Genomic DNA, 26502 nt, shown 5'->3' with positions numbered 1-26502 from the left:
GTTACTAAATACAGCTGATTGATAGAATATTTACAGCCTCTTACTTTCCACTGCCAAGTTCACTGTGCTGGGCTCGAGGAAAGAGCAGCTTACAGAGCAGAAGTTGGGAGCTGCTGTGTGGAGGAGCAGGGAAACATGAAGGCAGGGGAGAGAAGGGCAAACGCAGCAGTAGCCCACGGGCAGCCCCAGGAAGCGGGCAGTAGCTGCTCCCGTCTGTGGTGGTCACACCCAAATCTAAAGCCTCCAAAAGTCCTGAAATGAAATGTTACTAAGCAAGGTGAACGCAGCCATTTTTTTCTTCTAAAAAGATGCTTTACCCACTCCAAGTGAGCCCGGCATCCTTCCGCCGTAGCTATTGGAAACAGGTAAGCGCCAACATCGGTGCTACCACAAAATGCAAAAGGGAGTCGCGTCCCTTCACCCAGCGCTGCCGGTGCTCCCCACTGACCCCCAGCCCAGCAGAGACCACGGGGTCAGGCAGCTCAGCGGCAGGGGGCACATGGCAGACCGACCTCAGCACACACCCCGTAAGGGTACGTCCCTGTGACACCCAGCATCTTGCGGACGCCTGCACTGCAAAGTTGAAAAAACCCAGCTAGTTTTCCTTCCATGCACGTAAAAATGATGTCGTCACCTCCCTGCAAGGACTAGTCAGGATTTAGAAAGCATCCAGGATTCCTGCTTGAGAAACTCTGGAGATGACAAATAAAACTAGCAAGAGTCCTATTTATAGGCATGAAAAAATAATTAATTTGTCCCCTTTTAATCGAAAATGCAAAAAGGACTTCAGCTTTAAATAAGACATTTTGTACAAAGCTTAAGCACAAAAAAGTGAACACAAACGTGTCATTATGTAAACACCACAAACATCACCCATTTGTCCAGTAACGCGCAGAACAGCGTGCAGGTTCCCTTTCCAGTGGATGAGATGGCTGTAGCTGTTCCTTCCCCGCCCTCCCCTCGGACCTTACCGGAATACAGGAAACCCAGAAGCTTTGGAACATTTACAAAGCTACAGTAGTCAGGATACATTGTGACTAAAGGAATTTTTTTTCTTTTTTTCTTCCTTTAAGGGATCGGTCATTTAAATATACAGAATTACAATAATCTCACAGGTAAATGAATGGCAACTTGGATTAGAAAAAGCACCAAAATATTTAATATACATCTGGCACAAATTCCACAAGAAGTCAGTAATGGACAAACCAATGCTTTGCTTATAAGGAAAGAAAAAAACCTCAGACTGCACTTAATGCTTTTCTTCCAAAAGGGACACGACAAAAACATTGCACTCAGGATTGCTATCAAGTAAAAACAACCTTCGTAGTACATCCTATTTGCATTGTGCCTTAGATTGCACATTCTATAAGATGCTGTTTCCATTCTGTTCCAGACAACAATAGCGAGCAAAATTTAAATACAAGAAAAGTAATTGTAAAACTACAAACCGAATGGGACTCAGTAGATGCATCATCTTGAACTTCTCCCACTTTTAGATGATGATTTCAATTTTGGCTACATCCCTTTAAAAAAAAGATCTGTGTGAAACAGAATTTACTCCAGCCATTTTCAAGCATTACATTTACACAGCACTTCTGATACTGCTGTCTGAAAGAGGAAGCACGTGTCTGCTCCACGACAAACAACACATTCATCGTTTCCCAGAGCGAGAAAATTGGATCATAATCGGTTATCTCTTGGGTAAGTCCAAAAAGGCAAAAACCACTCCCGACACGAATGGCAGATTTGCTCCTACCCACCCTTATGCTCCACTGAGGAACTGATGGAGCAGCTGTACTCGCGGGTGAGCCCCTGACAGCCACGCGAAGTGCGCTCTCGTTACTCCTTAGTCAGAATGAGCCCACTGGGTGCAAACACTCGGAATGCACCCTCTTCCACCGAGGGTGGCCTGAGGCTAACCCGCGGGCTCAAGACCCACAAGCGCGTGCACCGGGAACCCAGCGGCGCCAGCCAGCCCGCCCAGGCGGGCCCTTCTCCCCCGCGCAGCCTCCCAGGGGCTTCACGCCCTCAGTACCAGCCGGTACGACCCCATCCAGCTCAGGACCCAATCCTGCCAGTTGCACCCATGGCTCTTGGAACTCAAGTTACTCAACAACCAACAGCACGAGGCCCTCCAACAACTCCTTCCAGCCCACCTTTTTTTTTTTTTTTAAAAAAAAAGACTATTTTAAACTTATAGATAAGAAAGCAAGCATATTTTTAAGATAACTATGTTTAGCGTGACTCAAAAAGTCACAACTTCAAAATATTAAGCACTATTCTGTGAAGTCCTCTAACACGTAATACATACGGGAGTATAAAAACAGCAGCCAGCCCTCAGCTCCACTGATCCTCTGTGCAGGTTTGCCACCTCTGGTCACACGATCTCCCCTCTCATGGGCCCAGAGAAGAGCAAGAGTCAGCAGTTGTAACTGCATAAAATGGCAACATTCAAGTAAACACACTGGTTCAGCAGTAGGCAACCTTTAGACCAAATATAATTTACGGGGCGGGGGGGGGGTGGGGTGGCGGGGGGACGACGGGGGGACAGGGGGGGACAGGACCCACTTTACAGCAAGAACATTGGAGACAGAAGGGTTTTTTCTGTCTGTGTGTGAAATGACATTTTATCCAGAAAGGGCTTATCTGAAGAGTGCAATTACACAAAGACAGAAGCTTTTTAAAAATAATAATAAAAAAATACTGTATAACTTCCAGAACCTGTTGGATTTTAAAACTTAACTACAGAAAGACTGAGGATTGCAAGAGTAGCGAGGAACCGCTGTAACGTCAGTGATTTAAGGCAAGCTGTCAGCAGGGCCAGCACGCACGTCCACGTTCCTTTTACCTATTGTCTCACACGCATGCCCCCTGCTCTCTCCAAACACGCGCCCGTGCAGATAGTGCAAGAGGTCACACCCCAAAAGCAGCCCTCAAACTGGAAGAAGAATCTCATAGCAACAGTTGCTACAGCACAGCATCTATTTGGGATTTGCAGTGACAGTAACTGTGTTGTAGTTTTCTTTGGGGGAGGAACGCAAGGGACACAGACGTGTTGCATAAAAGAGACACCACCCAAATGCACTAAGGAATACGTGTGAGCACTGCAGCCACTCTGGCATCTCCAATACACTTGAGGACACTCCAGCTTTACTCAGGCATAAAGGTTTTATCCTAAGCAAGACTCTGGCCTCAGGGAGGAAAAGGATGCTCGTAGCCTTTCCACTTTTGCAGCTCTCATCTTTGCTGGGTGTTTCAGGTCCAGTCCAACATGGAACAAAATGCAGTATTTTTAATCAGAAGAAAGATACACTCCATGGCACTGCATCATGTGGGTTCCTAAAGTTTTTCAAGGGCAAATGAAAAGGCTGATGGCTCCCTCTTGGGGAGCAGCTGCTCCATCTTCAATTTATTGTCAGTACAGGGAGCCTCACCAGGGAAGAAAATGCGTGATGGTGAAAGCCCGAGCCACGTGCACCGTAGCTCCAGTCGGTCACTCTATTGCACTCCAAAACCAGCACCCAGGAGGACCAACACTTGTTTGCAGCTTGACTTGGCTCCCTTTAGAAGGGTTGATTACATGCATATTAAAAGCAGTATACCAAAAAGTATGGCAAATAGATAATACTTAAGTTGGGTCAATTAGGAAAAAAAAAAAAAGAAAGAAAAGATTATTCATCCGGGCATGAGATCCTGGGAGAAAAGGATGGTAACCTTAAACTATTCAAGTCTGAGAACAAGAGGTAGAGATACCTATGTACTTCATGGTGAAGGAGTTGCAGCCTTCTGTCTTACAATCTCATGTATTTCACTTTAGTTGACAACATAAAACCAAAGATTCAGTCTTCAATAGTCCAGAGAGAAAATTTTAACACTGGTGGTTTTGTTTGCACACAACAAAATTTAAGCAGACACTTAGCTTTCAATACATATTTGAAAAAATATTTATGTTTTGCTGTATATTGAAACACCAGCCTAAAGAATTTTTGAGTTTCAGGTTAAGCATCTTCCTTTTTAATATGAAAGGCTAAATTCACATGCACACATATCGAGCAGAGTGAGCTCAGGGGAAGAACCGGGTGCCCAGTTTACTGAGGATCTTCTAAAAAAGGATCACCCTGCAGAACACAAGGCTGCAAGACCCAGAAGCTCACAATGACCATTATTTTCCAATCTGGGAATGATGTAAACTCAGCCAACAAATTACATCATGACTGAGGTGGCTATTAACTACCACGGTATTTCTTTAACTTTGCTGGGCTTTTTTTGGAAACAAGGCTTAGAACTGTAAGGAAGATACCTATGTTGACAGTGTCATGAAAATACGAAGGTCACTAGTCAGTGCACAGCTATGTCTGGGAACCACAAGTGACAGGCTAGTCCTGGCACCCGTGGGTTCTTCAGGCTCCAACAGACACGCAAGGAGTAAAATAAAAGTCACAAAGGCAAAGCTGCTGCTGCCCCCGGCATGCTGAGCCCCGCACCTGACAGCCCCCCTGCCCGCAGGAAGAGGCGCCGAGTCTATTACCGACCAACCTGGAGCCACTCACCCACCAGCAGAGCGCGGTGAACTTGCTTCATGCTCTTAAACACGCTCGGCTGAAAAGCTGTAGTGGTTCAGAGGGTGATTCACGAGTAGATCAGCCGTGCCAGCCCGGGGAAGCCGGCACTCAGCAGACCGAACTGCCACAGCTTCAGCTGTCTGATTTTCTGCCACCTGCCACACCTTCATTTATTTTTCCTGTGGTTCTTTCATTACAATGGCACAGCATTAAAAAGCTATAATTCTCCATATAGAATAGCACCAGCAGCAAGTAAACTCATAATTCAGCATTCAATTTCAATTAATTTCCTCAGTCGTGTTTTATGGTCAGCATCTTTCAAATCTTTACTTGAATCAATATATAGTCTTTGACCTCAGAAATGCACCCACACAAGTAGAAATTAGCACAACTGAGCCTCCAGCTGATCTGGGAGCCAAATTTTAAAGGTATTGCAAACTATAATATGGTGCAGGTTGGTCAGTGTTTTATTACTAGGGACTGAAGTTTACAGGAGTTGTATTTCTTTGCATATAAAGGAAGGCAATAAAATGCCACAGAGTGTGGATGTCTGACCAGTTTTCCAGTATATTACTATACCTATATATAGTTATTTATCCCAAGTTGCAGCAGAATCACTACATGCATACTCTAATTAAAAAAGAACTTAAATAGTTGCAATGGTTTCAAGGATTTCATTAGCATCACTGCTCACTACAGTCCTGGGCCCTACACAATAAAGATTTAAATGATATAAAAATGAAGAGTGAACGTATTTGGCGTGTTCCACAGATATTCACAGTTTAACCATTAAACAAGCATATTTTCAGAGGCTCCAATATTGTGAAAAGACTTCTAAGAAACACGTACAACCCCCCACTCCCACACAGGTACACCAGCATTACAGTCTATCCTTGCTTAGGACCATAAAATCCTCAGGGAATCCAAGGGAAGGTCGGACACCCACTCTCACTTTCAGCACTGCCAAAGAATTGCACCTTTGGCTCCTGGTTTCAGGTGTTTAAGACTGACACAGGTCTGGTTTGCGTTCTGTAAATGGTCATTAAAACCCTGAAGTTAGGCTAAAAATAAATGGTACTTCGCTAGATAGATCGTTCGGCTGTTTTTGCAAGTATTCTACTCAACGGGTGGAGTTGCGCCTGCTGGGCTGAAAGCAGGGCTGCTCTCTTACACCGAACGGACGGGACCGAAGCCACTGAGAATGGTCTGTCCTTTCCCCAGCAGGAAACAAGATCTTCCCTTCCTGTGTGTTCACCACCACCGTCTTTAAAAAGCAGCTGTATTACATTTACATTTGAAACACTAAGATGGCTAAGCCTTGGTGTGCTACAAATTGCTTTCCTTACTGCCGTCCACATTCAGACCACAAGATAAACACATCCCTCACAGAGGTCTGTCCCTCGCCTCTGGAGCTGCAGTTCAGCACACACACAGCAGCCACCCCCGCGATTCTGTGTGTGTTCGAGTAGTTAGGTTTTATACTCTGGACATTTAAAAAAAATAATAAAAGCCATGAACAAAGCATTTAAGAGCTGAATGAGTAGTCTCAAACTTGTAAATACAGTCTTCGTTTACTGTCAAACCAGTCTCCGTTTGGAACTTTTGCTAACAAAGCAGCCTCTGTTCGGGAATTTTTTTTCCCCCTTTTTTTAAAATAACGGCACCAGCAAAAGTCTCGCCATAAATTCAATCATACCAGCACCAGTGACTCTGCCTGCTTCGCTCACCGGATCAGAATAAGGTTTTGCTGCCAAACCGCGCTCACGCCGCAATAGCTCGTAAGGTTACAGCAGCAAGGACAACGTTTTGGGGATATTCACCTCTAACGCACAGGTTCAGGGCTCCCCTCCCACAAAGGGACAGGCTCAGCTGCATCTAGAACAGCTCCATTTGTTCTCCACAGCTTAACATGCCTCCCAGCAAGAGCGTGCAGAAGCAGCATGGACCAAACTCTCCTTTTATTAGATGAAAGAGATGCTATCTGTGGCTTGTGGGTTTGCTTCGAAACAGTTTTGAATACCCACATTCTGTTAGTGATTGATGACCTCAGACCCCAGCTATTGCATAGGCTGCACACCAGCAAAGCCAGTGACAGGATTCAGGCAGATCCTCCTCCTCCTCTCCCTGCTAACCCCTCTGGGGCACAGCAGCTGTGCAAAGCACGCCATTCTGGAACCAGTGACAAGCTCGCTGCTTAAAATCTGCTTCCCCTTTAGCTTTAAAACCCTCGTATCACAAAAGCCATTACATGCTATGGATGACTGTTCAGGTTTGGTTTGGTTGGTTTTTAAATTGAAGCCGTTTTACGATCCTGAAATGCAGCTCTGAAAATAAAAGGTGTGCAATGGAAATGTATCAAATTCATTAAGCCAGTACTTAGCTCTATAGAAAGCCTTGGCAATCATCCCTTTTACCAAAAGGTGTAAAAAAGTTGACATACTAAAATTAAAAAAGGTAGCATCAATAACCAAAAGTTTCAACCAGTGTTAATAAAACTCCCTTTAAGTCACAACAGTTTCAACAGGCAAATAGTCCCAATACAGGCATTGTAAAATAATAAATTGACTCCTATCCAAATATTATCAAATCAGTCTAAAAATGACTCATCTACACTGTTGTCATTAAGAACACATTAAGAATTCATTTTGTCATCAGATGCAGATATTGTCACTCCAGCAAGTGTGGAGTATTAACTGCAATTCAGCAATTAAACATAGGTTTTAAAAAACTGGTTCGTCAATATTAATGCAAAAGATAGTTCCTTACATAGAAGTACTGTGCTTGCCAGACAAGTAAGATAATACTTCAGGTATAAATCAAACAAAGCAGAATTATACCACAGTTTTCCTTGAAGACTTAGGGTTTGTGTGTTGCTTCTGTCAATGTTTAGCAAACTAAAGAAGCAGAACCTTTGGTTCTTTTAGTCAAGTAAAAATATTCTCATGTAACCACAAAAATACAACTTCCAGAGAAAATGGAAGTCCATCAAGAAGTCCACTTTCAATAAAACTGAGGTAGTACTGCTCTTTTATTACATGATGTGTAAGAGATTTAGATACAAATCGCCATCTACCACTCAGTTGACTGACAGGTACAGTAATTTTATAAAACAATCCCAACATTAAGTTTGAAACTCCAAAAAAAAGGAATGATCTGGACTCATTCGCTAAGAGTTAGCTTAAAATGGGAATTAGCCGTATTACAAAAAAGCTGTCGCTTATGTTGGTTTTTAGAGCCTTATTTCCAGGGGATTAATGCATTTACAGTTAACACTGCTGTTCATCTTGGTATAAAACCTTAAAATTATTACAGCCTAAAATTTCAACAATGTAAACAGCACTACACACAGTACAGACCTGCCCTGACAGATGTAGTATGAAAAAACTTAATCTGGCACTGTATAATTTAGCAATGTTAATTTAACCTAACTAAAAAGGTCTACATTGTGCAAGAAATATCAGACTTACTTATACTAATCTGAAGTCTTAAAAAAAAACCCCATAAAACGCTTAACTTGTAGCCAGGGTCAAATATTTCAGGGCAAGAGTAAAAGGAATAACCAAAATTAAGAAAGTGCCTAAAACATGATACAGCATTTTAGAGCCCTTTCAAAGACAAGGCAGAAAAAGGTGTAAAGTAGAAAAATCTGGAGCCTCGGTAATTTCCAGAAACATCCAGAGTTTACATTTCATGAAGGGCAACAGGTCACTTTCGTCACTGCCGCTTTGCCGCCGCTAAGTCTGTTCCTCCGCACACAGGCCCTCTGTGTCCGAAGACGAAATACATTTGGTTTCCTCCTCCTTTTTCCTTCGCTCCATTTCCCACTCCACAAAGGTATCGAAGAGACTCGGCCAGGCCTCGTCCTCGCTGTAGTTGCTAAGGTCTGGTCCAATCACCTGAGTAAAATTTAGAAACATGTTCCACGTGTCCCGGGAGATTCCCTTGATTCCTGAGGGGTTCTCAATTAGGAAGTGCAACCACTGGTCCAAAATGGGGGGCTTGTTTTGGGTGAAGACTAATTTCCATAGGGCAATGGCTATTTCCCGATGTAGCGACCTCTGTCCTTCTTCAGAGTCTAGGCCAAACTGGAAGGTGAAACGATAGAGATCCTTGAATTTATCTTCCTGCTTGGCTTCGTTTAAGAGGCTGGGGAACCTTGCACAAATGCCATCAATGCTGTCTGCATTTATTGCTTTGCAGCCTTCGAAAAACTCCTTCCTATTGAGCAAGAGAAGAGAAATTAGCGAGAGCGCTTTGCACCAACCTTGCGTGCTGAACGCTTCCCACCTCCGTTCAGCTACATCAAACCAGAAGAGGGTTATCTGGACAAGACAATCGTGCCCCCAGCCCAGGTGGCACGATTTTGGCATCAGGAGCTACTGGAAAGAGAGTTCCCAGCAGTTCCTTGTGGCCTGGGGAACCACACACCCCCCTCGGACCTGCCGGGGCACCATTAGCATTTGCAAGATTTTTCTATCTGGTGCTCTGACTACTTGATACTATCACATCCAGTGCCTTTCACATTAAAAAGCGAATAAAATTTACCACAGAAGAAATACCACATCTTTGAAAACACCACGTTTACGCGCTGAAGTGCCATATATAAACCAGCTTGATTCGGTATTGCCCGTGTCTAAACGCCCATGCTCCGGATGAGCTGTTCTCACGGGACAGGGCAGTTCACTGGTGGCTTTCCTGTGGTTTTTGGTTGCTCTTCCAGCCTGCAAAATCAAAAGGGTGCCAACAGCGACGGTCAGCAAGGCACCTGCTGAAAAAGTGGAAGAGCGCGGCATCGCACGACAGAGGCGACAGTGCAGTGTATAAACACTGCCTGAAGCACCGGTACTATGCTAATTAGCCTACGAGTGATCTGGCCGAGCGGGTAGATGGTGAGCTCTGATTTCCCTCACACTCATGAGCAAGTGCGGTAGCTGGCGAACATGAAGCAAAGCCAGCAGGCTGACACGGGACAGGCTGGAGGGAAGGCAGGAGACGGGGCAGCGCTCAGGAGAACTGAAGACCACGTCGCTCTCCTTGACGGAAGAAGTCGATCAGCACCGGTATCATGGAGTGTGCCCTTAAACAAAGGTCACCTCTCACCAATAGATTTGTCCTCTCCAAGAAAATCAAAAATGACATTAATAAAGCTCATGGTGTTTGTGCAGCGACACTACTTGCAATTTCTTTACCACGTTAGCAAATACCTGTGCCATCAGCCTCCAGTAAATCCACCTTTGCATTCCAGAGTAACTCATTGATTTGACACACACTCACATCCGCAAAAGCTCTGAAGATGCTGGAAAAGCCGTGTTCAGTGCACAGCTGAAGCTTGGTTCAAGGCTCAGCACACCGACGTTATTTTGGAAGTTATAAACCCAGTGAAAATAAACAGCATTACTCAAACCAATCTAGACAGACCCAAAAAAATTAGAAGATCATTCTCTCTTAGCAAGCCCCTGTCGGAAGTCTTTCCTTGCTCTTACCTGGACATTGATAATCAAGCTGCGGGAGGCTGTTCTAGTCTTGGGTTTGGTTTGAGGTTTGGTTTTTTCCTGTTAAGTTTTAGCCATTCTGTTGTTTCCTGTAGCATCAAGCACGCTACAAGCCTGCTGCCTGACCCACTTGTCCAGAAGAAGAGACAGAACTTTAAATACCAATCACTTGTCAGCCAGTATGAAACAGCTACCAGTGTCAAAACCCTCACTTTTCCTTCCCTCGCTATGCTTGAAAAGGATTACTCTTGGAAAAAGACATTAAGTGTAGCTCCGATTGGGCAGGAGTGTTTTTTCCACACAATGATAACAGTTGGTAGCAATTACTAAGGAATCTCACATTACTTTAAAGCAAAAAAATTAATTCCAGTGTCCAATCTCATCACCAAGATAATGCTGGGTACAGTAAAACTGCTTTTGGCAAATTAAGAATAAATTAATGTCTACAGAATCTCCCTACACTGTTCATCCTTAGCCGCATAAGATCCAAAAAAAATATTTTTGATTCTGAAACCCACTGTGAGGGGAAGGGGAAAGAAGAATACCAAGCTTACCTTCTGCAGTGGGAGGAACTAATCTGACCAAAAGGCAAGTGTTAGAAGAAATAAGTAAGTAAAGCTAACGAGGCTGTTTCTCCAACATACAGATGACAGGATATACTTTAACATATGAAAATAATTACAAGTTCTGCAAGAACTAACCTTGTAAATTTGCACATGGTAGCAGCCTGGAATTTCCAAGCCAAAACTAGCACTTTAAATTCAGTGGGATCAACACAGAGGTCATTGCAAAATCGTTCCATTCCTTCTTCCAGTATGGCATCTTCCCGTTCATCCTTATACCTCCTAAATAACTCCCCAATCCTTTGGAGCGAAGATTCTTCTGCACTGGAAACAGAGTCTTTCTTTGTGTCTCCAGAAAACGTTGGAGGCTGACTAGACTCTACAGCAGTGTCCGTTTTCTTTGTCCCATTCACGAGTATATCTCCTGAAGACTTCCCGCAAGCGGAACCATGGTCATCTTTGTGAACTGCGCTTCTCTTACTATGTGACTTGCTGCCGGATTCCCTTTCCCCATTTTTGCTGCCAAGGGTAGAAGAAGGATTCTTGCACTTCGTGACACACTGGCCCATGATGTTGCAAGCCCAGCTTCTAGAGCAGTCCCCTCGCCGTCAGACACCCTCGCAGCTGCTCTTCAACACATCTCACCATGCCACTAGCGGCAGTCAACTAACCTGAAAAACAGTTTCAGAGTCAATCACCGTTTCTCCACAAAGAATATTCTAAGTATTAAATGCGGGATTACGTTTGCCAGTAAGAGACCGACTTCAGGATATTTAAGTTTTGCGTACTGAAAAGGAGCAGTGTACAGAAGGTTGGCATATGCCATAAATTTCAGGCAATTTCAGGCTGTTTTACCTAGAAATCAATGCAGCTTACTCACTGGCTGCAGTATACTAACGGGTCCTCATAAAGGAAATTCCTAAAATTCTTACTGTAACATAGGTTACAAAGAGGTTGATTCATGTACGGGCTTCATCAAGACAGACTACTCTAACCCAGAAATATTTTAAAGGAAATGGTTTTTAAAACTATACCCACACTTTATATATAGAAAATAAAACACTGAAACAAAGCAGTGGTGGGACGGGGACACTGCTGGGACAACCTGGCAGAGACTCCAGCATTAGATGTAGACTGGACCTTCAGCAAATGGGCAAAAGGGGGTTGGGGGTTTTTTTGTTTTCTTTTCTTTTTGCTGGGGGCGGAGGGGGCTGCTGGGTTTTTTAAATGGAGTTTGGAACCTAGATTTTTGTTCTTAAAACAGAGTGTGTTTGTGGAAGGGGGGCAACAGTCACTTTTCATGCAAGATGGCGTTTAGGAATTATTCATTGTTTCAAGTGGGCTCCTCCCTTCAGGTAACGAGACAGAGGGGGCCTTTTTAATGAAACTTTTTCAGACAGACACACATGCAGATAAGATGTAGTAATTCTAGTGCAGTTTAAAAAAAAATAATCAAAATTAAAGTGCCAAAATGATTTCATCACACTTTGTTTTCATAAATCACAATGTTCAAGCCTTGTATACTTGGAAAAGGTATTTCACTCACAGAAAAGAGTTCTTAAATTTTCCCTATTAAAACCAAACACTCTGACACTATCCTATCAGCATGCAGCCATGCCGTAAACAGTCCATTTCTCAGAAACATCAACTCCAAGAAAGCAATTGCTTATCATATTCCTCCTTTACCCACTTATTTGCATTTCATCTCTGCTGTCAGTTAGGCAAAAGCCTCAAACATAAAAATGGGGTTTGCCTTCTCTTTTGTTTACTGCTTCCAGGTTACAGAATTAGAACAAGAAAGAAGAGATACAAATTAAAAATGAAGACATGATACAGATGTCATATCAGTTTTTCTGTATTCCTTCTTGCATAAAGCTCTTCTGAGACCAAACCCCTCTTTTTAAGCTGTAAACTAACTTGGAACAGCAGCACCGAGTGCAGAGGAATTCTCCAGATATTAGGATTACAAACATAAATCTTCTCTCAGCCATTATACCTGTTTTGGCAAAACAGCACATATACAGTTTCATGAGCAAAAATAATATTTTTGCCAGTACAACTACAACAGCCAAGATGCTGGTTTCAACTACCTGGCTCCCCTTCCCCTCCCCAATCTCTTAAGCCCACAACCCACAAAACTAACAAAAACCTATTTTTAATCAGCAGAAGGAATAAACATCTGGCAAATCCTTTTGTCAGACTGCTTTAAAGATGAACTTTGTAGCATCATTTTTACAGGCAAGTAAAATACAACTTAATGTATCAAAACATAATCTCTTACTAATTTGTATTTTAAAGGATTTGTTAAAACACACATTTCCACATAAATAATCCAAAAGACAATTTCACTGCTCCTTAGTACTTCACAGCTCTTTGTGAGCTGCAGAGTACAGCCTGGCACTGGTTCTTGGGCTGCCATGCATCTGAGCAACATCGTCTACTCTACACCAGTCATTTTTTTCATTACACCAAAACAAACAGGATATTATTAGGCAGTGTAAATTACTGCTTTGTGATTAACTCCCAGATACCAGCCTTCCCTCTCCCCCTGTGCCTGCACTCCCCTAAATTAATCAGAATTCAAACGCTCAATCTATACTAATTCCTGTTCTTCCATCAGTTTCTCAAAATCAGCTAGCACTACTTTGGCTAAGTTTTTCTTTAGAGAGAAGCATACAAGTAAAGGAACCAAATGAAAAAAAAATCCCGAGTAGAAACTAGTATTAAAGTTTAAAGTAAAGTTTAGCTAGTTTATAAAACTTATTGTTCAAACACATAACAGCAATTATTAGCTGCTGGGGATCCAGAACAGCTTTTCCCTATGGGCAGGTTAAAGAATAGCTGCCTGTTACTGAATGGCACCTCCCTCTGAAGTAGTTGGTAGTACTCCCATCACACACAGCCTAACAGACAGAGATTAATCCAACTCACTTTAGGAATCCCAATTTAAAGTTTAAAAAAAAAAAAAAAAAGACAGTTTGCAAGTTAACTCACGTCATCTGTCCATAAATTTTCCTAATGGCAGTGATTCATGCTGTCACGTTTCCTAAGCAACGGCTTGTGTTAATGATGTCAACAATCTAATACTGAAGTCTACAAAGTGACATCAGCAGTCTGATGAAACAGACTGGATTTATTGTCACTTGTGGTCATGAAAAGACAGCATTTTGATACACAGAGGGAAGGTCAGCTGGCATTATCAAACACCTGTATGTGAGCAAGTGTCCCAACAGCTGTTTCCGAAAACCACAGTAACATTAACACACAGAGTGCAAGTTAACAACGTCCCCCACGGTGTATCCCTCTAACAAGCACCTTCTGTACTCCAGCAGACTTGCCTGACAAGGAGCTGAGTGCTGCTCCTCAACAGCCACCGCCTGGGCTCTGCTAGCGCTGCTCTTCCCTGCAGTGCCGGAGTTCCTCCTCCTTCCTCCCTGCCGAGGAGGTTTTCGGAGCACAATCCCACTCGTTATGAACAAACACTAGAAGATACTGAAGTAAAGCTCCTGCAATTCCTCACTTTTCTACTACGTGAAACTTGATGCCACATGCCAGATACTTTGAAGCACGCTACCCCAAAAATAGCAAAACCAGCTTGGGGGGAGGGAAAAAAAAAAAAAAAAAAAAAATCAGACTGCATCCGCTGGCAGTTTGTGCATGTATCTGGTTTTGTAAGAGAAAAGTCTTTTGGCACTCCATCAGTTACCCTTTTATAAAATGCCTTCACAGAGCTGGATCCTCTTCATTTACTAGTCACCTCCGCTTCCTACGTGACTCAGGTTTCAAGGCATGAAAGGAACAAGAGCCTCGGAAGGAGATAGAAACAAGTGGGAGAACTCAGTCCTTTTGTTAAGAAAGGCTGGAGAGAGGATCCAATTGCAGTATCAGGAGCTGCACTGTGTAATCAGTGTTCAAGGAGCACAAAAAAGCACTCTCGGGAAAGCGAACAGAGCTACTTACTTAACTGTAGAGCAAAGCAAATGTCACGTCTAGGTCATGCCAATTACAGTCAAGTGAGCACAAGGATGTGCAGGGATATTTCTCCCAGCTAGATTGGGAACTACAAGCATAAAGTTCTCGCATACCCAAAGGTTATACTGGATGGGTGGCAAAGCACCAATTCCCAAAAGAATCATTTCCCAAGAGCAAAATTACTGTAACAGGTTTGTACGATGTACCAGCGAGACACAAAAGGCAGCGCTGACCACTAGTTTTGCCATTCTACTAAAAAAGATCAAAATTCAGGGCTAAGGTTGGAATGTGCTCAGTGCTACAGGATGCAGTACTCCCAAAGAAGTCTGATTACTCAGAAAAGTATTGAGCAATAACCTACAGTAAATATGAATCACCAAGATGCCCATGAGGCCATCCTCCACACAGCTGGAACAGCAAAGCAAAGATCGTCAGGGATGTTCTCTGCTCCTTTTGAGAAGGGAGTAAGCAACTGGAAACACAGGAAGACTAGTGCTGGGTGATACAGCCAGCTAAAGGAAAGCCACTCTCTAAGAGCAAAGGATGTGCAGAACCTAATTGCTCAATACATTAAGCAGAAAACTAGGGAATATCGGAAAGACCTTGCTAATGCTTGGTGGGACTTTTTGTTTTGTTTAGAGGGGGCGGGAGGGTGGGGGGGGGTTGGTTTTGTTTGGGGTTTTGGGGGGATTTTTGTGCGGATCTTTTTAAGTGCTGTAAGGAAATTATTTTTTTCTCCAGTTTTACCAGACCACGTAACCCAAGATTTAACGGGAGCAAAATAAAGTGACTCAGTAACAATTCTCTGCCATATAAGCACCCCATGGCACAACTGAAACTGGCAGCACTCAAGTGGGGGAGAGCTGGCAGAAGGAGACAAGATGCAAAGGAGATATTTAAGTAACCCTGTATTTTTCTTTAATGACCAGTGTTATTGCAGTAATAGAAATTATTGGATACATCCAGACAATAACAAAACGCAGCCAAGCATTACGCCATTTAATAGTGTAGCATCAGAAGGTATTTACAATGAGTTTTAAAACATTGAAAGTACCAAGAAAGAAGAGGAAAAAAAATCCTCCAGTCATTCAAGAACAACTCAAAGACATATTTAGGAAATCTCGTAACAAAAGGGGACACAGCTCAGCCAACCATTAAATCCCTTCCCAAGTAGAAGTTAACTAGCTAAGGCAAAGATAACATTACTAAAGCTCAACTAAGCCTCAACTTCTCACAAACCCTTAAGCACAGCCTGTAAGAATTCTACAGAATTTCACTATGCATTATTTACCTTTTAGCAGACTGGGATGCATGACTTCTAAACTAGCTGGGGGTAGGTAACAGCATCATGGGTGCCCCCCCTTTTTCCAGCTCTGAACAGATACACACAGCTTTCCACTGGGGAGGCACGAGAGGATCATTGCAACTGCTGAACCAGAAGCAATCGCTGCTCAAACAGTTGATGCTGGGCAAGTGATCGTGTAAGCAAACATCTAGTACTTACATAGTTTCAGCTACACAGGGAATCATTCCACTAGCTTCACAGCCTCCTTCAGGTTCCCTGGCTTCCACATGGAACACTGTGAGGCAAAAAACACACAAATCTTTACATTTAGAAGAAACTATGAAAACCATAGAACACACTAAAGCGCTCAGAAGCAACTATGCATTTAATAAAACCCTTCACAGCCCAAATCTATTTGTTGAAAGAGTCATTTTATAAAACTACTTCACTTTTTGACTTATAAAGTAGCATAACACCATTAACTCTTCATTGTCATATAAAGCATAGATCAGGTACGGAATACAACGGACAAGTTCAAATGTTTGTTAGGAGTAAACACACACTTCCGAACACTTTTCTGGCTTTCAGTATGGGAGAGTTAATTCCTCATTTCATGCACTCAGAGCAAAATAGAGGACATGCTACCATTGTCAATGCATGTTAGCTAAGCGGCTGTTTAATCTGTGAATGCCAGACAGCTGCTACCTAGCAAAGCATAATTTGGGTCCAGAAAGTAATTCTCTTTTTTTCATTCTCTAGCACATTCTTTTCCATGTTTGTTTTCCCATGTTCAGAAGAGCTGGCTCAACTTCACCTCTCAAATTCCCAGCTCTGCTATATAACTACGAGGCTCTGAAGAGATGACAGACAAAGGTATGTCTGGTTTGTGTAGCAACAGCTACAACCACAGCACCTAGTCAACACCTCTGTTTGTATCTGATCTAGGCAAAAAAAAAAAAAAAAAAAAAAAAAAAAAATAAACAAGAAAGCTCTGGCAAAGCTCCTCTGCTCTACCAACAGAAACATGAAAATGTCTTGGTTTTACAGCTCACCCGTAACAGACATGGAGCAAAACCATGTCTCCTCTCAACCATTTTTTAGGCATTTACTTTTGAGATGGATAGTCCAAAAAGTCTGCTTCACTTTGGATTTATATCCTCTGCTTCCAAACCTCACCTTCCACACAAACAGCCACCCTTCTGCCCCCCCGACAGCTCTCTCGGCACACGCTCCTGCTGTGCGGGTGTGCAGCCGCGCGTATGGCAGCAGAGCAGCTCCTGCCTCTCTGCGGTGGCAGTACTAGCTTGGATTTCTTTCTATTTGATCGTAGCATCCCATGAGTTTCAAGAATTTAAGAAAATGTAACATCTGGCACTTCTATGTTAATTTCTTCACCCCTCTGCAACGAAGTAATTCTTTTTATAAATCAGGAGGGGAGGAAAGAAGAGAAAGAAGGGAGGCAGGGCACCGTGCAGCCTCATCCCCCTGTGACCCTGCTTAAATAGAGGTGAGGCAACATCTTACACTTCACACGTTCAAAACCATATTCATGCCAACTTTATGCAACAAACTACCTTTCAAAGAGATTTGTATTTCTTTGGAAGAAATCTATGATCCACCAGATCTACGTTTCCAGCTGACTACAGCACATGCTGGAAAAGCAGACACTTATTTCAAGTTCAAAAGAAGCTGAAGCTGATGGAGTTCAGCCGTATCCAGCAAAAACCAAACTTTTTCAGGTCGTTTGAAGTAGTTTCCACGTTGGCTGACCTGTACACACACACTGTCTGGAGCCAGAAGCCAGAAATTTTAACATCTGTTAGAACTGCCAGCTACAGCTCTTCCCCCATTCTTACTCCTTTTTATTCTACCGAGTTGCCCGTTTCACCTTTCTTTAATTTTTAATGCAGTAGCAAGTGTAAACTTCTGTGACAACACAATTACAGGATGTGGAATAAAAAGTTAGCATGAGTTAGCAGTTAAAAAAAACAAGCTCTTCAAGTCTGTATTTAAAGGCTACCATAGCACAGCAATGTGTTGTGGCTGACTTCATCCTAAATCACACCAGGTGACTGCTGCACCGGTAGAAAGAAGCAGCAACACTTTGATGGCACAGGCTTTAATTCGGTCCTGGGGTCGGGGCTGCCAGGCAGAAGCGGTACGCTACCACCACCCAGCATCGCCCTTGCTGGTGCGGGGGGAGCGCCAGGCTACAGCACCCCAGCACAGCCTGCACCGCTCATCAGCGATCCCACCCAGCAGCCCACTGGGAAAATAACTAGATGGTGTGCACCCTCAGGATTACGGAGGCGTTTGTTTTGCTCACCTGCCTATTTTTGCACCTGTGCCTGACTTCCCCCTGTGACTTTGGCTCCCCTAAGCACTGGTGCAGAGGATCACACTGCAGAACGCTCCGTGCCAAAGCTGCTATCACCCTCAACACTTGTCCTCAGCCGCTCTTCCAGGGGTAAGAGCTGACGGCACTCTCACAAAAGACAACTTTTCTTTGCTTTTCTGTGGGGAACCAGTGAAGCATTAGTGATATCATTTCCCTCTGCAGCAGAAATTGAGAGGATTGACTCAGCTTGTGGAAGAGTTTACCGTGCAGTTAGGACCTCTATACTACAGCACCAAAGCACTTGGTGTATTAAGTGTTAAAGCATAAAGGAAGCTTCGGTCAGCAAAGCCATCACCTTATGGAAACTGCTTATTTCAAGTCATAACATGCCATGAAACTTTCTCAGCAAAAGCACTCTGACTCCAGCACCACGGGCACGTTACGGGCTTTCATCAGCCCAGCAGACACCTCACCACATCCCTAACCAAGCACTGTGCTAGCACCCATCAGCCACGCAGATCTGCTCCGCACCTCTGCTGCAGAAATACACCTATGCAAAGTTACTTAAGAGGAAGTCTAAAAACAGGAAAGTCCTGCTGCAATTAGTTAAAATGAATTATTAGTTTGTCAGGCTTCCTGTAGTTTAAGCACCTTTCAATGAACTACAGCCAGGTTATGATTTTGGGGGCATCCAGATGGCAACTTTGTCAGTCTGTTCCAAATCAGGGTAACAAACTATTTCTGATTAGCCTCACTCTGAGCTTTAGAAACAAACTGGATTTAGAAATCTGATCAAACTGCGTAAAGTTTGTCTCTACAGAATGCACCTGTATCAGAGCAGAAGCTGGTTATACAGATGCACGAAAAGGTACCACGTAGAGTTTTGGCTGCCACTAAATGGCAGTCCATGGGAAAACCAAGCCAGACAACGCGCATGTTGGAAGCCTGAATACTTTCTCAAATGAAATATAGATTTCTTTGAGAAAGACCATACTGGAAAGGCCTAACTAGTTTGGAAGGGAAGACAGGGGCAGGTACAAAAATATCTAATAAAAAATAATTCAAGTAACAATAGATACAGAAATTGCTTCACCAGGTCTACAGTCCACAATGCTGGGCCAGCTCTCAGCGCCAAGAACCAGAGCTGTCACCAATCCTGCTCCTAGAATAAACCCCAGTCACCAAGCAAAAATCTCTTAAACAACTGCACTTTGACACGGTATGCTGTCACTTCACACCCAGGGCTGGGACATCAGGGGAGATGTTCCCATTCGAGACCCTGGGCAGAAGCAGCCTGCTTTCCTCGCTGTTGAAGGGCACCCTGCTCAGGCCGTAGGACACAACACCACATTTCACCTTCAAACTCCAACAAGTAGCCTTAAGAAAAAATGGAATAGATGTTTCAGATCTGTATAATTAGCAGCGCTGGTGAACTACAAAGTTAGCTTAAGAAAAAACTAATAATAATGTGAAAAATTATAGAGAAAGAGAGACTAAAGGCACCTTACCACTTCTTCTCATGAAAGACACATTCCTTAAGCAGCTTTTTCAGCAGACACCGATGCGTCATCCTCAAATCCCTCCCTTTCTTTTACACTCTCTAACCACACAATACCTTACTTACTGATTACTTCTCATTGTTTTTCCACTTGGCCCCAATAAAAAGTTTTAAATCCTTTGCTATTATGTGCTTCATTCTATTTTATTAGGTGGGTGGAATGATTTGCTAGGATTATGGTGTTTTCACAGAGTGAACCAAAGTCCAGTTAGCTAAATAGCATATAATCTTAGAAGGTGCCTTCAGGTGCTTCTCTAATGTAAATAAATTAATGAACTAATTCACAGAGCAGCAGTACCTCTTTTGAGAATTCTTTCTAGGCTATGAGCAAGACAACAGGTACAGGGGAAATCATGACAGCCAGACAATGTGGCTGTTCAAGATCATGCCACCAGTTTTCAGTAAAGCTGAAACCAGAACCCCAACCAGATTCCATCTGATTCTCTACCTCGTACATACTTAGACATGAACAAACTCGTTTATTTCACTGCACGTAACACAGCCCTGGATGAGTTTGAATCCATCACCTTCAAAAACCAAAGATTCAGTCACTGAACAATTCATCTCTGTCCACTTATAAAATATCAATCTTCCCCCTCTCCCCCGAGATCCCCTTGTCAAAGGCCCTTCAACTTTCAAGGTCCAGCACTTACAAAAAAAGCAAATAATCATCTAATCAGGGGTTGGTGGTTTTTTTCCCTTTAATGTGCAAAGGGTTGTAAAAGAATAACCCTTCTGAATTTTTCCAGGGTACACTGTACCTTTTGCGTAGCATGAGACACCTTTAGCACCTCTATGTATTATGAATAATTAAAGCAGCACATGCCAGGGGAAGAACTACTCTGTGCTCAGACACAACAGGTTCACATCTCTACAGCAAAACTGCAGATTATGGGACCAACAGAAACCATGACCCTCAGGTATCTGACACAGATGCATCCTGCTGTAAGCATCCGAAAGTAGCTGCGCTACAAATATTTACCTTACTCCGCCTGCCAGTTCTGTAAATTAATCTACGAAAAACTGCAACTATCCTATAGCCAAACACGAATAACTTTATAAAAAACATCTTGGTCTACAACCTGCTCTGCAACGGAAAAAAAACATTTAAACTGAGCTAGGTGTGCACAGATTTTCTTTTGCATCAAGTTAGCTAGCAGGCTTCACCTCGAAGCAACCAAAGCACCTTCATCCATTACATTCAGGCAGGAATCACTTGATATCTGTAATAGTAAGATAAGCTTTAGACTAATTGCAATAGGTGAATAATTTTATATTTCTTACTGCTCTCAACAATGAGGAAAACACACCAGTCACACAGGAAAAAAGGAAGTCCTTCCAGCAGCTCTGGTTAACAGTGTCCCATCTCCAGTACAAAGCAGCTGTGGGAACTGTGACCCATCCAGCTGCCTAACAGGGCAGCGAAGGGACAAGTCTAAAGACAAGAGCCAAACTGCCTCGTAAGATCACGCGCTCATAAGGAGTTTCCAGAAGGCCTGCCAGCCACCTCAGCAAGTGTAACAGTTTACAGGTTGCCGGCTGTAGGAATCACTCACTCCATGCAGCTGCGTAGGAACTTCCCCACCAGCTGACCACGTAAATACAGGAATCCTATTTACGTACAAAGAAGTGCTCTAAGTGAAAGGACTGATGTCTGAAAGTGCTTTAAGAGTGTATGCTTGGATTTGTAAATTGATTGGAGTTTTTAAAACAGAAAATACATAAATTCATCCGCAGAGACCCTAGTTCTCTTTACTGATTTGAGTCCTGACTTCCCCATTACAGTGAACGACACTGACACTCCTCACTATACAAAGGATGCTGCAGTATTTGGATGTTAACTGGATCAATTGCTTCAGAGGAGCTCCTCTGAGTACTTGAGCTTAGGTCATCAGTTACAACAAAGAGCCTCAGCTTTCCTCAAGAAAACTGGTGGCAGCTTCAACTCACACACACATTTAGTTAATGAGTTTTTGCATATCCTGGATTTCACTTGATGTCCTGTGTCTCACAAGAGGCATAAGGTGCATACATACCTATCCTCTGCTTCACAACAGATAAATCACTAACTCCAACCACAGGTAACTACTTGAAGCTGGTACACGTCAGACCTTTGGTGCTTCCAGACCACCCATTTATGTGCTGATCCAGAGTACCAGAGACTTTCTGTGCAGACTCATTTGCAATGAAAATATTGAACAGTCAGCATATGACCAAAACCAAGTTTTAGGACATTTGTGTTTGTGAGTCTATTACTAAGCTACACACGCCTCTCAATCACAGGCGTGAAGATGATTCTTCTCTCTCCGTTTCAAATTTAATACAAAGGGATAAGACCGACTGCATTAGATGTTTTAAAGGTGCAGAAGGAAAACTTGCATTACACTAAAAAATTTCAGAGTAAGAACTAAAATCTGTCACTTTCTGCTACTACGTGGATGCAAAAATAAGACTGGTATTTTTCAGGGGGACATAACCATTTTGGTTAAAAAAAACCCCACTTACATTCACTAAATAGGAAAAGTAAGGCAACAAGTAACTATGACTGTCATACTGTGGCAGTCTGACTTTCTGGGAATAACAAACTGTGACAGAAGGTCAGTAACAGCATTCTCACATTTTGCTAAGTAAGTTTTGTCTTTCACAAAACAGATGTCACAGACAGAACAACATTCGTAACTATTCTTTCTGAGACACCAGAAGATTGTACTAGCTCATTCTCTTCACTGGCATCCTGTCTCATCACCTGTGTATGCTTTTGTGGGTTTCTCTACAGCATTTCTACTTCTGTGAAAGAGTTCTTGAATACCTACAGCTAAGTGGTCCCCTAACCATCACTATTCTAGTAGCAAAACATTACAATTAAATAGCTTTTACCTAAAATCCAGGTTTTCTGCTTCCTTCGAGCTGCAAGTCATCAGACTGGAGAGATGCCCCCCAAGACACATGGATAAAATGGAGACATAACAAGTCTACATGGGTTAGTTCTCAGATTATCTTTTAGGCAAGCTTTGATTCACTTTCTCTCCCCCTGTTTGCTCTCTTCTGATTAACACGGACATCAGAATGTAAAACCATCACCAAACTGTCACACCAAAGCCACATGTGACAAGGAGAACCTCCTTATGTCACCATAAAAGAATGCTGGCATTTGTGCAAGGGAAGGCAGAGCTCCCCTTGGGTTTGCCAGCCACCACTCGACGGCCAGTTATCGACAGCTGAGCGGGTCCACAAAACCCTCCTGTGAAAGGGTGAAAACAAGGTACAAGCGAACAATGGGAGCACGTCTGCAAGTCTTGGCTTTTTCTGATCACTCCCTGGGAAGGCTTCAACCCAGATCTGTAATTATCTGACTCAAACTAGAGCCAAAAGAAGCTGGTGTGTGCGTGTAGAAAAAATGAGAGATAGCTGACAGTTTCAAAAGACACACTTGAGACAACTTACTATATAGAAAACACCAAGAAAACCAGCACAGACAGTTTAGTTGTGTCATATGTTTACAGGGGGTAAATTGCAGGTGGCTCGTTACCAGAAAGCAACATTTGTCTTGAACATTTGCCATGAAATTACCATTGTTTCAAGTCAAGTTACTATGTCATTACTGCTGAATAACTTTAAGTATACAATTAATCCATGTCACCAATGCAGATAATCTGCAAAACAGCACAGCCATTTAATTTAGTATTTTTACAAGGAGGAAGGGGGAAGAGACAAAAGAAATTATTAGACTTCCAGTAACCAGCAGACAAAGCCTATTAGTCAGAGGCAAATAAGAGGAAAGGAAGCCAGCGAGATAAGATGCAGACCCCTAGGGAGAAGCAGCCAGAGAGAAGGAGCCCAGGCAGGGAATTCTGATGAAGGCTGTTAAGGGGGTTCCCTCTTATCTTCTTGTCACTACCAAGTCCCTCAAGTATTTACAGATTGTTCTTTCAGTCTCCAAGAGTTCTGGCTACCAATCTTCAGCTCCTTCTTTATTTTTAAGAATGAGGATGGAAGAAAGGACTGTTTTCCTAACACCCCATGCCTCTACTTTCACAGTCTCCTAGTCAGAGCACAGCTTTCCTGTTACATTCACTATTACAGACCCATTTGCCTAATGGAACAATAACATTGTTTCTGCACTTTGAAAGTTCTTACAAACCACCCAACCCCACCACCACGGATTTTATAGTGCTCCAAGGCACTAGATTGTATTTATCAACACTTGCCCAGCACCAATGAAGAAAACGGAGTGCTACAGTGTGCGACAGTTCTGAGCACACCTGTACATCGTTCTCTGCCATGAGGAAATGCAAGTTTAGAAGAGTCACATCTATCCCCCATTCTTCCAGCCACTTTATACTCTCCTGCCCCAATACAAAACACGACATACTGGATTTTCTCCTGTTCCTTAAGCTGAACCAAAGAAAGCAGCAGAACCAGGCCTCTTCCTCATCCACACACAAATTTGTCAGAACAAGTCCCTTTGTCTTAGAAGTCTGTCAAACTGTCTGACAGCCCCTCTTGCTCAATATATACTGCTTTAACTAATGTCAATGACAGTCTTTGGTCAGCTGTTCTTAGTTTTCTCTCAAAGCCACCCGTTCAATTAATCTGATCACCTTTTTTTTTTAAATACAATTCATGAGAAATGAAAGCAAGATGTAATTATGAATGAATTTCCAAGATGAACAAATTATAAGAACTACTGACACAAATCAGAATTTGCTATGAACACAACAACGTTAAACTCCAAATTAAAGCAAGAAACTGTGCAGAGAAGGCACCTAGCCCAGCCTTAAAGATCCAGGAGCTGACTACTGATCATATTGCAAGCTATCAGTCTCAAGATGAAAGCAATTTCAAAAGCATCACATCCAGCACTCAAGTAGTATCAAAGCAGTAAGTTTCCCCATTAATAATTTTGTGAAATTTTAAGGATTGTAACCACTCATACCTGCATATAACCTGCTATTACGAAATAATCAGATTTTTAGAAATCATTACAACAGCTGATATTTGCAGCAACCTTGTAAAGCCAGTTGTACTTTGCAAATCTGAACTAATTCAATGCAGATCACAAGCTCTCCTTTTTCTGCTGATAGGCAGAAAATCTTTGCGTTAGACTGCATGCTGCCTTTCATGTAAAGGGCTACGAAGGTTTTCCACAGATGACTAACACACCTGTGTGGGAAAGATTTTAAAGACAGACTACAGAACTGAAAAGAGCATGAAGTCAGACCTCTCTACTTTCACATGAAATCTCAACCAAGGGACTATGTTTCCTTTTCCAAGGATTATCTTTTCCCAGGAAAACACCCAGCGCCGTTCAGATGCACTCGAAAAACAGCAGTACTCCGCCATTCTCGCTCCCCATTGCTAGCCCAAATAAAGCACTAATACCATAGTTACACATTAACTGTTTAACAAAGAGGCTCTCACACAGATAATAAGAGTGTGTTTAGAAGAGATGTCTTTTGATCAACTGTTCTCCCAACAAAAGGGACCAGACCAGGCAGCACAACTGCCACTGCCAGCGAGGCCCATCTGCAGTTTCCAGAAGGGTAAGGCGGCCCTGTGCTGTGTCTGTGCAGCTACACCCCTTCTTCCCACACACTTAACCGATCACCCCTTTAAATGACGCGTCAGACACTGCCATTTAAAAAAGGGGTTACCAGCTGCGGATCGATGCCGTATTCCGATAACTTGGCATCGGACCGCTCAGTTACCACTGTAACGTTCTGAAGGACAGCATTAGCAGCAGCGTTAACTATTTAAAAGATAATCAATGATTCTTTCCAGCAACCGCAGCACTAATAGAAAAGGCATGTTCTTTCCGCCGGTGCGTGCTGGGAGCACTGGCCGTGCCGGCTGTCCCCATCCCGGGGGGCGGCCGGGGGGGACCCGGGCGGGCTGCAGCCTTCCCGGGAGGGGCAACCGCACCCGGGGCAGGGAGCAGAACTGGAGTGAGAAGGAAAGTGGCTGCGCAGAGGTGGTACGTTCGCATTAGGAGAAGCCACCTGGGAGTAAGCGGCTCTACAGCTCCTGTCTCCGCCTGCGCCCGGCCCCCGGCCAGCACCCACCGCCCGGCCCCCGGGCACAGCGCGGCGCCGGACAAAGCGGCCGGTTCTCCAGCGCGGGGCCGCCCGCAGCCCGGCGGTGTCAGGGGACGCGCTGGGACCCCCAGGCGGCACACGGCAAAATAAAAAATATAAACCGGGCGGCGGCGGCAGCAGCGGGGCTCGGGGCAGGCTCGGCCGCGCTGCCCGCCCCACCGCCCCGCCGGCCTGCGCGGAGCGGCACCGGGCACAGCGCCCGCAGCAGCGCCCGGCACCGGACCGGCGGCACCGGGGCAGGCTCCGGCTCCCGGCCGGGCACGCCGGCACCGTCCCAGCGGCTGCCAGCCCCGGCGGCCGGCCGGGTCTGCGGCTCCCGAGGGGGGCTTCGCCGTGAGGGGGCAGCGGCGGCGGCGCGGGGTCCCCGGCGCCCAGCCGGCCCTGGCGGGGCTGAGGGGCAGAGCGGCGGCCCCCGCCACCGCCCAGCCTGCCGGCCGAGCGCCGCAGCCCGGACCGGGCCGAGCCCCGCGCCGTTCCCGCCGCCGTCCCCCCGCCCGCGGCGCCCGCAGCCCGGCGCGGACGGGAAGAGACATGGTCCAAATCACTCACCTCCCCGGCTCCCTGCGAGACTGCCGCCCCCGCCCCGCATCACTTCCGGGGGCGCGCAGTCAGCTGGCGGCGCCGCGCCCTGACGCAG

General features: G+C 44.2%; 1 protein-coding gene across 4 annotated transcripts; it reads right to left on the bottom strand.

Moving 5' to 3' along the window:
* Positions 1-747: 747 nt before the first annotated feature.
* On the bottom strand, positions 748-26502 carry DCUN1D3 (defective in cullin neddylation 1 domain containing 3). Of its 4 annotated transcripts, none has more exons than XM_037385035.1 (4): positions 26415-26502; positions 16094-16169; positions 10756-11288; positions 748-8780 (listed from the first exon to the last, which is right to left on the bottom strand). In XM_037385035.1, the coding sequence occupies exons 3-4, from the start codon at positions 11184-11186 to the stop codon at positions 8297-8299; spliced, it is 915 nt and encodes a 304-aa protein (XP_037240932.1). In that variant the 5' UTR covers positions 11187-11288; positions 16094-16169; positions 26415-26502; the 3' UTR covers positions 748-8296. The 4 variants fall into 4 exon arrangements, with proteins under 4 accessions (XP_037240932.1, XP_037240933.1, XP_037240935.1 ...); XM_037385036.1 differs by lacking the exon at positions 26415-26502 and adding an exon at positions 25770-25840; XM_037385038.1 differs by lacking the exon at positions 26415-26502 and adding an exon at positions 16689-16772.

The sequence above is a fragment of the Falco rusticolus genome, chromosome 4 (genome assembly GCF_015220075.1).
Source record: "Falco rusticolus isolate bFalRus1 chromosome 4, bFalRus1.pri, whole genome shotgun sequence".
NCBI classification, from domain to species: Eukaryota; Metazoa; Chordata; class Aves; order Falconiformes; family Falconidae; genus Falco; species Falco rusticolus.
The sequence above is the reverse complement of the archived record's forward strand: the minus strand, read 5'-3'. Positions and strand labels throughout refer to the sequence as shown.